The sequence below is a fragment of the Ictalurus punctatus genome, chromosome 12, assembly GCF_001660625.3.
Source record: "Ictalurus punctatus breed USDA103 chromosome 12, Coco_2.0, whole genome shotgun sequence".
Lineage (NCBI taxonomy): Eukaryota > Metazoa > Chordata > Actinopteri > Siluriformes > Ictaluridae > Ictalurus > Ictalurus punctatus.
The window spans coordinates 28,007,580-28,019,210 of record NC_030427.2 but is presented as its reverse complement, the minus strand read 5'-3'; the positions used below and the strand labels follow the sequence as shown (position 1 = coordinate 28,019,210).

Below are 11,631 nucleotides of genomic sequence, written 5' to 3'. Positions count from 1 at the left end.
TGGCCTTTATATTGATCCATTACTGATTACATTACAAAGATCCAACTAAACCTGTTTATATTTGTACTAAAACAATTCTATTGTATTTAAAATGAATAAAAAGATCTGACACCTTGTCATTTTTTTTATTAAATCATTTCCCCCCACCATTACTATGACATTTAAATACTGTCAATTTAATTTAATGTGTGCTTCATAATCTAAATCACAGAGCACATTTTCATGCAATAGTGAAAGAATCCACCATTGTGCAGTTATATATTGACTGATTAAAAACTCTAATTCAAGTTCAAGTGGTTTTATTGTCATTTCAACCAAATACAGTTGGTACAGTACACAGTGAAACGAAACAACGTTCCTCTAGGACCCCGGTGCTACATAAAACTACACACTAACCACATGAGACGACACAGAACTAAATAAGATCTACACATTCTATATAAAGTGCACGTGCAGACATGTGCTAAAAACACAGGACAGTACAATACTACTAAAACAGGACAATAGGCACAGTAAGTGAAAGTGTGGCGCCGAACAGTACACTGTTTTAGTGTGATCTTATGTGTCCCGATGGCATTTTTTGTTCCCCATAAGAAATAAGGCATGTATACCAATTTTCAGATATTTTGGACTTATGGCGCAGAGTGGAAATGGTGTAGATTTGGGCGTGGCCTGTAACGCCACCTATAGGTCCATGTGGACCATTTGTGGTGTGGGAGTTGCTCGTGGCCTGTAGTGTCAATGTGCCAAATTTAAAAGCTTTTTACCATTCAGATTGTGAGTTATTTGGCACTTTAGGAAGATAAGGAGAATAATAATAACAGGAAGGAAAGGAATGCTAACAATAACAATAGGTTTCCTCCTGAAGGAGGAATCCTATATATCTAGTATGGGGAAATCCTAACTATAGTTTTCCAGGCGCAATTAAACCTATGTTTGAGGTTATACATATCTATTTATCCAAGTCACATGAACAGGGAGGATAAAATAGAAATCATGCAGTAAATATTTTGAATATTTCAACAGCAATCAATAATTGTATAAATTAAGGATTGGGATTTTTATGGTGTGTTTGCTTCAGGGTTAGTCCCGTACCATTGACTTTTCCAAAATACAGATTAAACTACATTTCCAGCTATTACATTTTTTTTTTTTTTTTTTTTTTACCTGATCAAGTTCCTTACTCCAGTTGTTCTCATCTCTTATGTATCCAGTTGTGACTACCCAAACATTTCTCAGCCCCCTCCTTCTGGACTCACACTAGGTCACTCTAAAGCACCTCTGTTTCACAGAGCAGTGTTGCCTCAACTAATTTAATTTCTGCCTTCAAAACATGGTTGGGTTGGCTCAGGAAAGCTTTTCTCAGCCGCCCTGGGGTGTTACCTTACAAAGATGAGTCATTGATGTCATTCGTATTTATATATTTATCATTTACCACAGCTATGAAACACACAGAAGAACATCACATTGCTGACCACAACTGAACCAAACAATCTTCTATTGTTGGCTGAGCACTGCTGCACACTGCCATGCTAGTTGACCTTACCTCACAGCATAAGGATAAACACCGCTCTTTCAAAAGTTATTCTCTTGGGTGGAATACTCCCAGAGCATAATGGAGCAACAGGGACTTCCTATAATTTATCACCTATCTAAAGGTAGATGCGGAAGCAATCACAGATTTCAAACATTTAATGAACAAACAAACAAAAAACAAAGACACAGTAACATGAGGCAAAATACTGTGGCAAAACTAAACATCGAGGCGTGGACAAAAGCATGGATCGACAATTACGTGAGACAAAGAAGCAGTGCAAATAGTGACTATATATATACATATGAGTGCTCGTTAAACAAAAACGTGATACAGGCGCAGGTGATCATGTGACAGTAATATGGTGCAGTGGCTGCTGGGAAATGAAATCCAGAGTTACCTCCTTGATATATGACAGAGGTGTGTGCATTTTATATTAGCGAAAATTGGATGCAATGTTATGTTGCTTTAAATACCATAAAGGAACACAAGAATAATGAAATGTTGTTTGTTGTAGACATTGATTTGCATTATGCCCGTATTTCACTTCCAATGCAGCAATACTGGGTTATAAACCACAACAGAAATAGATCTAGCAAAACCAGGAACTGTTTTAGTTTTCCCTTGATGAAAGAACTTAACTGTCAAAACATATACTTTGCCTAATAAAAAATTACATTTTGAACATTGACTTCATTTCTTATAAATATGATGTTCTTTATTAGGGTATACAATTATACAGTATTTTGTTTGAAAGTTTTCTTGGAATAGGCTCCAGATCCACTGTGACCCTGATCAGGATAAAGCACTTACTAGATATGAATGATGAATGATACACAGTGCTGAGGGAGTGAAATGAATTGTAGAACCCCAGTCCACATCTCAGTCACATCTGACAATTGATCACACCCTCCACTGTCACGTGAATGCTGCATTGAAATATAAAAAGCCCACTTCCTTTCTGTGAACTTAAATATCAGCAGGGCACATGCAACAGTTCCTTTCTATCATTTTCAGACCTTAGTGAGTTCAGTTTAACTCTGAGACACTGATAAGTGCATTATTTAATTTAACTTTTTAGCTGTTGGCTATATATTTTCTCACCACTTGGGGTTACTACTATGAACACAGGTTAAGACTCTAATGAAAAGTAGTAGTGAGGTAAGGAAATGGACATTTATGAAAATTGTGACTTCTCCAAAAGGAATAACAGTGAAAACCGTAATTCTCCAACAGGTAGATATCATATATGTTGATATGTTTAAATATATGTAAATATTTAAATTTGTTATGGTTGAAATTTGATATATGGTAGCATTGTAAATAAGAGGTTTTCACTTATCAGACGAAGAAACAGAGGATGATTACGAGAATACGCAGCAATGCCGTCCAAAGCCCAAACAATGCACCGGTATGTGTTTGCTTGATCATTATACCGATTATCTCAGTTTGACTTAGCTAAAATATGTTTCATGAATGGATAACAAATGTGTTTATCATATAGCTTCATCAGTCAGATTTGACTACAAGATCATTATACTTGTTCTTGGTCTTCTCCTAATGCTTGGTGCTTTAACGTCACTCTGTGCTATAGGGATCTTGTGTGAGTATTGCTTGTCATCTTAATCTTTGTCCTTCTCATTTCAACAAATCCCAATAAATTGTCTAATTTGATCGTTAAGTAAGAAGAATTCGCTGCACCACCCATTTAGACTAAAAACCTATAATTACATAGGATGCCTATGCACCTTTTATTCATCTATGTATTACTTTAGCTCTGGTGTTCTTGTTTAACAGATCACAGAAAAGTTGTTTCCAGTGAGAAACTAAGTGAGAAGTATAAGAATGCCACAGCCACACTGATGGTGCTAGAAGACAAAGCCAATGGTAAGAGGCTTCTGAGGTTTTCCTGTTTGCTTCAGCAGCTTGTTCTATATGTGGGACTAACACCACTGGCCAGAGGCATTAGTTTACATGCAGTGCTTAATTCGTAACTCTTCAGGTCCTAGAACAATAAGAGGGTAGTGATCCAGTAGGTTGGGAGGTACGCGAAAGGTCCCGGTCCTCGAACTTACAGACATGTAAAAGTGCTTCCAATATCTCACATAGCCGACGATAATCAATGCTGATAAGTAGGCCTATATAATGGATCACACTGGTAGAGCGACATAATAGCATGATGACCTTAATAGTTTTCAGTATTCTCAGTACAAAGGGAAACATTTATGGATTGCACATTCTATCGGCTTATTCTATCACCTCAGTTAGCTACAAAAAACATTTCCCAAAGCACTTCAAAAACAGAAAAAAACTATTTACAACCCTAATTCCAAAAAAGTTGGGGTGCTGTGTAAAATGTAAACAAAACAGAATGCAATGATTTGCAAATTTAATAAACCCATGTTATTCACAATAGAACATAGAAAACATATCAAATGTTTAAACTGAGGAAATGTACCACTTTAAGGGAAAAATAAGGTAATTTTGAATTTGATGGCCGCAAACCATCTCAAAAAATTGGGACGGAGGCAACAGAAGGCTGGAAAAGTGTTTAGTGTTTAGTATAACTAAAAAGAATGAGCTCGAGGAAGATTTTGCAATTAATTAGGTTAATTGGCAACAGGTCAGTAACATGATTGGGTATAAAAAGAGTATCATAGAGAGGTGGAGTCTCTCAGAAGCAAAGATGGGATGGAATCTGGATGGAAGAATATGTTGCTCTTAAACCTGTATATACCTTTCAGCATTGATGTCGCCTTTCCAAATGTTCAAGCTGCCCCTTTCCATAGGCACTAATGCACCCCCTTACCATCAGAGACACAGGCTTTTGAACTGAGCGCTGATAAAAAGCTGGATAGTCCCTCTCCTCTTTAGTCCTCTTTAGTTTAGAGGATGCAGCGTCCATGGTTTCCACAAAGAATTTCACATTTCGATTCTTCTGACCACAGAACAGTTTTCCAGTTTGCCTCAGTCCATTTTAATGAGCTTTGGCCCAGAGAAGACGGCAGCGTTTCTGGATCATGTTCACATATGGCTTCTTCTTTGCATGATAGAGTTTTAACCAGAATTTGTGGATGGCACGGTGAACTGTGTTCACAGACAATGAGTTCCTGGAAGTGTTTCTGAGCCCATGCAGTGATTTCCATTACAGAATCATGCCTGTTTTTAATGAGATATTTTTGATGATATATTCAGTCTTTTGTAGATGCAGTTTTTCACAGATTGGTGAACCTCTGCCCATCTTTACTTCTGAAAGACTCTGCCTCTCTAAGATACTCTTTTCGTACCCAATCACGTTACTGACCTGTTGAAAATTAACCTCCAGCTGTTTCTTTTTAGTAACAATTACTTTTCCAGCCTTTTGTTGCCCCGTCCCAACTTTTTTGAGACGTGTCGCAACCATCAAATTCAAAATTACCTCATTTTTTTCTGAAAAGTGTCCCAAGTTTTTTGGAATTGGGGTTGAAGGTTTCAAAACATTAGATTTCCAGCACAAAATTAAATGTTACAGAAAAACTTTTGGATGTCAGTAAATAAAGCAGAGGTCTTATGTAAGAGACCACTTTCAGACAAAAAAACATTATGAAGGCTGCTGTCTTTTGCTGCAAAAATAAGAAGCGAGTGCAACAGTTGAAGTCTCCAGAAGAACCGTGGCTGGTTCTACAAGAAGCTCGGTAAAACTTACAACTCATTTCTTTTAAAAAAATGGCACAAACTGTACCTAAGACTAGTTTTTTTTTTTTTTTTAAAGCAAAGGGTCGTCACACCAAATATTGAGTTTGTTTAATTTATTATGTTTACTGTTCTTTATAATATTTATATTAATGTAGAAACATTTCATTTAATTATTTTTTGAAGGTATCATTGCTCTACAACGTTTCCTTGCATGTGTCTATGACTTTTGCACAGTCTAATATAATTTATGGTGTCACCTGTATGGACATGAACACGATCTCAGATTTTTATGAAACTCGGTGGACAAAGTAGACAGGGCATTCTTAGGCATCTAATCTCCCAGATTTCATGAAAATCATTTGCTGTATTTGAAAATGCTGATAACCACACAGTGGCTAAACAAAAGAAGTTGGATTTTGGTTTGCTTTAATTGACATTATTCTCTACATCTAAAACAACAGTTGGACCAATCAACCAGCATGGCCACCACCAGCTCATCAGATTTCAGTTGCTGTTCATGGCAAGCTAAACCATGTCATACTCCATTTGCCTTGAATGTCATATCAAAGTTGTGTCTGGCATTTGGGAAATTACTTGTTTTGTTTTTGTTTTTTTAAATTGACTTCATGTGGTTTGAGCACAACAAACTACACCAGAGGCCTAACAGTGGCCAAGACCCCAACCATCACATCTTTTCAAACTGATGCCCCTGCCAACACCTTCTTTTTCTCTCCTATGCCAGTCAGCACTCAGACATGTTCAAACATTTTAAGCAGCAGATCAACAGTGAAAAATGTTGCCATGTAGACATTAGATTACCGATTTGTAAAAAGATCATGTTTTTGTTTTTTACTGTAAACACCATATATGATATATTAAATGATCACATTCAAGTTGACTGTTAATCTAATATAATATTGCATTTGTTGTCTGTTATATTAATTTTTTATTCGGTACACTCTTTATGCTGTTTTTTTTTATTGTGGTTAATGAGTTAAAATCAGACTTGATTTCAGGTGATTCATTAAAAGCTTAATAGAACCTTTCAACATTAACACATTAGTTTTAAGTAAGCAGAAAGGAAATGAAATCTTGAAAAAATAAACTCTTTTGATTTTGAAAAAATCAGAAACTCTTTTCTTTTGTATAGAGACAGAACAACTGTATGAAATGCTGAAGATGAAGTATCAGGAAGTTCATGAACGTCTCTCTGCATGTAATGGTAAGCCCCCCCCCCCCCCCCCCTCCCCAGTACTCTCATCACCGGAAACCCCTCACACAAGACATCTTATTGTGGCCTTTGCAGTGGTTATGGTGGGGAGAGTGGCTTTATAATGTATGATAGGTGTAGCTATACTTGTATTTTTTAATACTATAAAAACAGGCTTAGATGGATAGATAGATAGATAGATAGATAGATAGATAGATAGATAGATAGATAGATAGATAGATAGAATTAGGATTAATTGAATGAATCAATTGAATCTTTATAGTTTTTTAATTGTACAGTGATCTTGTTATGTTAGGAAGGTGATATATAAATGGAACACATTATTATTGTTATTAAACTCAAATATCAAATCATGCATTGTATAAAGTACAGTATGTTATAAGTAAAAAATCTAGGAAATGCTGTGTACGGCAGTAACATACTTTTCAGAGAAACAGGATGGTTCCTGTAATTGTCAGATCTTTTGGAGATTCAAGTAGCTTCATTGGCATGGTAAAAAGCTTTGCAATGTGTACAATATATATGCACAATTCTCCAAAGTTTCATTTAATTTTTTTTTTATTTTTGTTTTCAACTGTTCTTGAAAAAAGCTAATCAAAACTGTAAACTTTGTGTGGAAGGATGGAAGTCACTTGGTTTAAAGTGTTACTACTTCTCCACTGAGAAACTGAACTGGATACAGAGTCGAGATAACTGTGTGGGGAAAGGAGGTCACCTGGTGATTATAACCAGCCAAACTGAACAGGTGAGTGTGGTGGCTCTTTTCTTTCCAGTTTTTCAGATGAAAGTTCATTATTGGTCTCTGATTCACTTGTGTTGGTTACAGGTATAAGCTATGTGTCCTGTTATTTTCTACATTAGAATTTTGTATCTTCACAAATTGGAGAAACACACTGGATTGGCCTGAATGACTTGGAGACTGAGGGAAAGTGGATGTGGGTGAACAACCAGCCCTTAAAGGAGACGGATGTAAAGTAAGAACCGTGTTCACTCACACGCTCTAAACTCATTTTACAGTTCCTTTTAAAGATCTGCAATGCTCTAGCATGCACAGATATTATACAAATGTCTGTATAATATAAATAAATTGTACAGCAAATTGATTGCAGTCTCTCTCTCTCTCTCTTTTTTTTTTTTATCTATGAAGGTTCTGGTTTAGCACTCCAGAGGGACCAAATGAACCTGATAACTGGCAAAATGAGGACCCTTCTGGAGAGGACTGTGCTGCGCTGGGGCATGAGATTGGTGACATAAATAAATGGTTTGATGCTTCTTGCCGTAAGCAGAAACGATTCATCTGTGAAAAGTAAAATTTTTTTTAAATATTTTCACTTTTTTTTTTTTTTTTGCATTTTTATGTGATTATCTAAGATTGTTCAAACCTCTAGACCATTAGAAGATGGTATGAGATCATGTATGTGGCTTTTCTCCTGCTGCCTTGTAGAAATTTTAACATTTGACAAGTTTGACGATCATGAATCTTAGTTTAGTAGTTCCTCTTCAGTTCTGAGTAGTGTGAAAGTTAGAGGTAATTATATCTCAGTCACCTTGAATTACTGCTACTGGACATTTTAAAATGACTTTGAATCCTGAAAATCTTCATTAGTTCTTCATTTCTTTTACTGTAATTTTGTATTAAATAAATATACAGCCGGTGACAAATTAAAGGAAAACATGATTCACAAGAAGAGCTTCAGTGAACCTCGCCATAAATTCTATAAGTCTTCTAAACTGTACTGAACGGATGAACACCGGTCTTCCAAATGATATTCCTCCAGTTTAGCATAACAGAGCAACAAGTTCTCCTTTCATTTGTCATTCATCTGTAAGGACTAATGCTGTGTATATTTACTGATGATTGAGTAGTGTGCATTTTATGTTAGCTAAAACTGGATGTAATGTGAAGTTGCTTTGAATAACCATTAAAGAAAATGTTAGAATTAATAAAAAAAAATTACATGGCTTAAAAATATAATGTGTGTTATTTATTATAAATGATGGTTTGCATTATGGCAGTGTTTTACTTCCAGTACAGCAATAGTGGGTTATCTTTGGTTTACTGTCACTTGATGGAGATTGCCAATCACAGATGATCCAGCAAGAAACTGTTACAGTTTACTGTTTAAATTACCTGTTAAATAATAAGAGTCTTCAGCTTATCTTTAGAGAAATCAGACACATCTGGAAATTGAAACCTCTTACTTGTGCTTCCCCTTTCTCTAGTATCATGTCACACAGACTGCAGATTACAGTTTTTTACGATTGCTTACACACTCAAATTAAAAATAAGAAGCAAAACCTCAGCCCAGATCTGCACAACTATAAGCACACAGCCTCACACTTTTTGCAAAACACTAAACACACTTCTCTACATTAGACACAGAAATCTAACACAATGTCACTTCTTTGCCATTTCAAGGCACTGCTTTCCAATATACCGCACCTACTAACCAACTGATCAAACACAGCCAACAGGTGTACAGACACTTGGGCGATTAATTGTCAACTCAGCAATCAGGCATAAACACTATATAAAGACAGCAGGTAAAGGGAACTCCACGCTGTGATAGCGTAACACTATGGGAGTGCCCTCGAACGCAACTGGCATCTGAAGCTTGTGTAAAATCATGCCTATTTAAAGGCCTTCAGTGATCAGGTGACGTGGCATTTAAGTGCATCGTGTGATATATATATGGCACCTGTGAACCATGCCGTCAGCCTTATTTTCTTCAGCGAGAATGCACGTCAGTTGTTTGTGTAAAGAAACAAAAAGATGCTTAATTTCCTCTCTATCTTTTCTCAAAATCTCTGGACTTTAAAAAAAAGAGAAGGAAAAAAAGGAATGAGTGAGAGAGAAAAATATGAGTAAGAGAATTCAGGAAGTGTGTTACGCCTTGCTCATCACGGGGAATAGTGCACACTTTCTGTGTGAAGTGTCTTGGGTTGGAGCATGCGACGTTAGCCCTCGAGAGGTCTGACTGTGCATTGTAATGCCTACATTAGGCAGCTCTGCTCATGACTCGCTCTCTTCTCGGAAGGCGAAGCAAGTTGGGTTTCAGAGCCTCGCAGATCTGGACCGGCCACTGCCGAGGCAGCTAGCCATCTCAGGTCCGGGGGATCTCTTATGGATCCGAAGAGGAGCCAGAGACCAATGCTGATCTATCTCTTGCTCTGTCTTCCGGGTCCGGCTCTCTACTGGATTTTGGAGCTTGCATTGAGACTCCTCCTTCCGCTATTGAAAGCCAAAAAAAAAACCCAACACACACACACACACACAACACACACACACACACACACACACACACACACACACAAATAGTAATAATTCCTCTCTGACTCTAAGGAGCCAGAAGGATGTGCTAAGAACTGAGAGCAGCATATAAAGAGCTGCTTGAAGCGATTACTAAGGATGGATGAGCTTTTTTCTCCCCAATGAAAGTAAATCCCTTACACTGCAGAAAACTCCCCTTTCTTGCAGAAGTGCATGACAAAATATCAGGCTTCTGGGGGAAAACCATGCATAAGCCGTATTTATAACCCCACAATATTGGATTATTCAGCCATTGTGGGGAATAAACAGCATGGCTATTTAGCTATGCTGATGGTGGAGGAGGTGCTTGCAAGCTACCTCTCTTGATTGACGGCAGGTAATATGGAGGACCGGCTTTACCATCCAAGCCACCATGTAAGGCCTCCATGGCATTGGTGAACAAGGCCTATGCAATAGTAGTCTTGCTTGTGGGTCACTGCAGACAATGAAAGTGTTGCAGGCCTACCAAGCAGACATGCTGAGTGAGCTCAACATATGGCGTCATTCAACCAGTTCCTTCCCTGTTGTGTCGAGTTCACCCGGGCATCCACGAGTGGATCCCGGGCCAGCACTAGTGTGGGGAAGACACACAAGGCGAGTATGGCAGCCCGCCAACCCCCTCAGACAGCCAGGGGAACCGGGCGGCCACAGTCGTGGCCTGCTACTAGGCGTGATCTGAGAATGGTCATAAAGGCCAAGCAGACAAAGAGGAGTGGTCCTGAGGGGCTGTGGAGGAACGTATCAGGGGAAAATTAGGTTAACAAAAATCAATGAAAATCTGATGCTTTCCCTCCAATAGAATGTGGAATAGTTAATGTCACTAAAAGACCATCTGGCAACATGGAAACTACTGACAAATGTGTCTCCATGGGTTCTGTCTACCGTAGAAAAGGTTTGCCGGGTCCAGTTTAGAGATCGACCCGCCTGGTTCAGAGGTGTGCACACAACAGTAGTCAGCACAGACCAGAGCCTGACGTTAGCGCAGGAAGTAAGATCCCTCTTGGACAAAGGGGCCATAGATCATGTACCCCATTCCCTGAGGGAAGGAGGTTTTTACAGGCATTATTTCCTGGTCCCCCCAAAATAGAAGAGTATGCAGCCAATTTTAGATCTGCATCATCTGAACTGTACTCTTTGGACATACAGGTTCAAGATGCTGACGCCCAAACTTATCGTTCCACAGATTCAGTTTGAGGACTAAAAGGCGCATATTTCCACATAGAAATATAGCCCAGTCACAGGAAGTTCCTGTGGTTTACGTTTGGAGGCAACGTGTACCAATATTGGGTTCTTCCCTTTGGGCTAGCTTTATCCCCTCGCACCTTCAAAAAGTGCATGGTTGTCATTCTGGCTCCATTGTGACTCCAAGGCATCCATGTACTAAACTACCTGGATGACTTTTTAATTCTAGCACCAACCCAGGAACTGGCGGTTCAACATCGAGATGTTGTTCTCGCCCACATGAAGAGCTTGGGGTTCAGGTTGAACCTCAAGAAAAGTATGCTTTCTCCAGTGCAGTGGACAACTTTTCTAGGGGTTATAAGGATTCTACTACGATGAGTGCATTTCTATCCCCAACATGCGTAGGGTCAGTCCTATCAACATTGAGCAAGATAAAGCTGGATCTCCGCATCCCCTCCAGTCTTTACGAGAAACTGTTAAGGCGTATGGCAGCAGCAGCCAACGTCATACCATTGGACCTATTGCACAGGAGATCGTTTCAGTGGTGGCTGAGAAGTTGGGGGTTTCGTCCAAGGACGAAACATCTGAGAGTAATCTGTGTCACGTGGCGATGCCTACATGCTCTGAGAATTTGAAAGTGTCCCCAGTTTCTAGCCTTGGGTCACAGTCTAGGGGTGTCTCCTCATCACAAGAAGGTAA

At 38.6% G+C, this 11,631-nt stretch overlaps 1 protein-coding gene and 1 long non-coding RNA gene across 2 annotated transcripts; both read left to right on the top strand.

Annotated features, from left to right (window-relative positions):
• The first annotated feature begins 1,878 nt into the window (after window positions 1-1,878).
• Window positions 1,879-6,444, top strand: LOC108262042 (uncharacterized). Its single transcript, XR_008397298.1, has 4 exons — window positions 1,879-2,945; window positions 3,039-3,137; window positions 3,332-3,421; window positions 6,360-6,444. It is a non-coding gene; the product is annotated as an uncharacterized LOC108262042 (long non-coding RNA).
• Window positions 6,445-7,011: 567 nt separating this feature from the next.
• Window positions 7,012-9,496, top strand: LOC128634093 (C-type lectin domain family 6 member A; the record flags this gene model as incomplete). Its single annotated transcript, XM_053684207.1, has 3 exons — window positions 7,012-7,185; window positions 7,302-7,414; window positions 7,588-9,496. Coding segments are annotated over 3 exons (450 nt in total), but the record flags the coding sequence as incomplete, so codon positions are not given.
• Window positions 9,497-11,631: the final 2,135 nt, after the last annotated feature.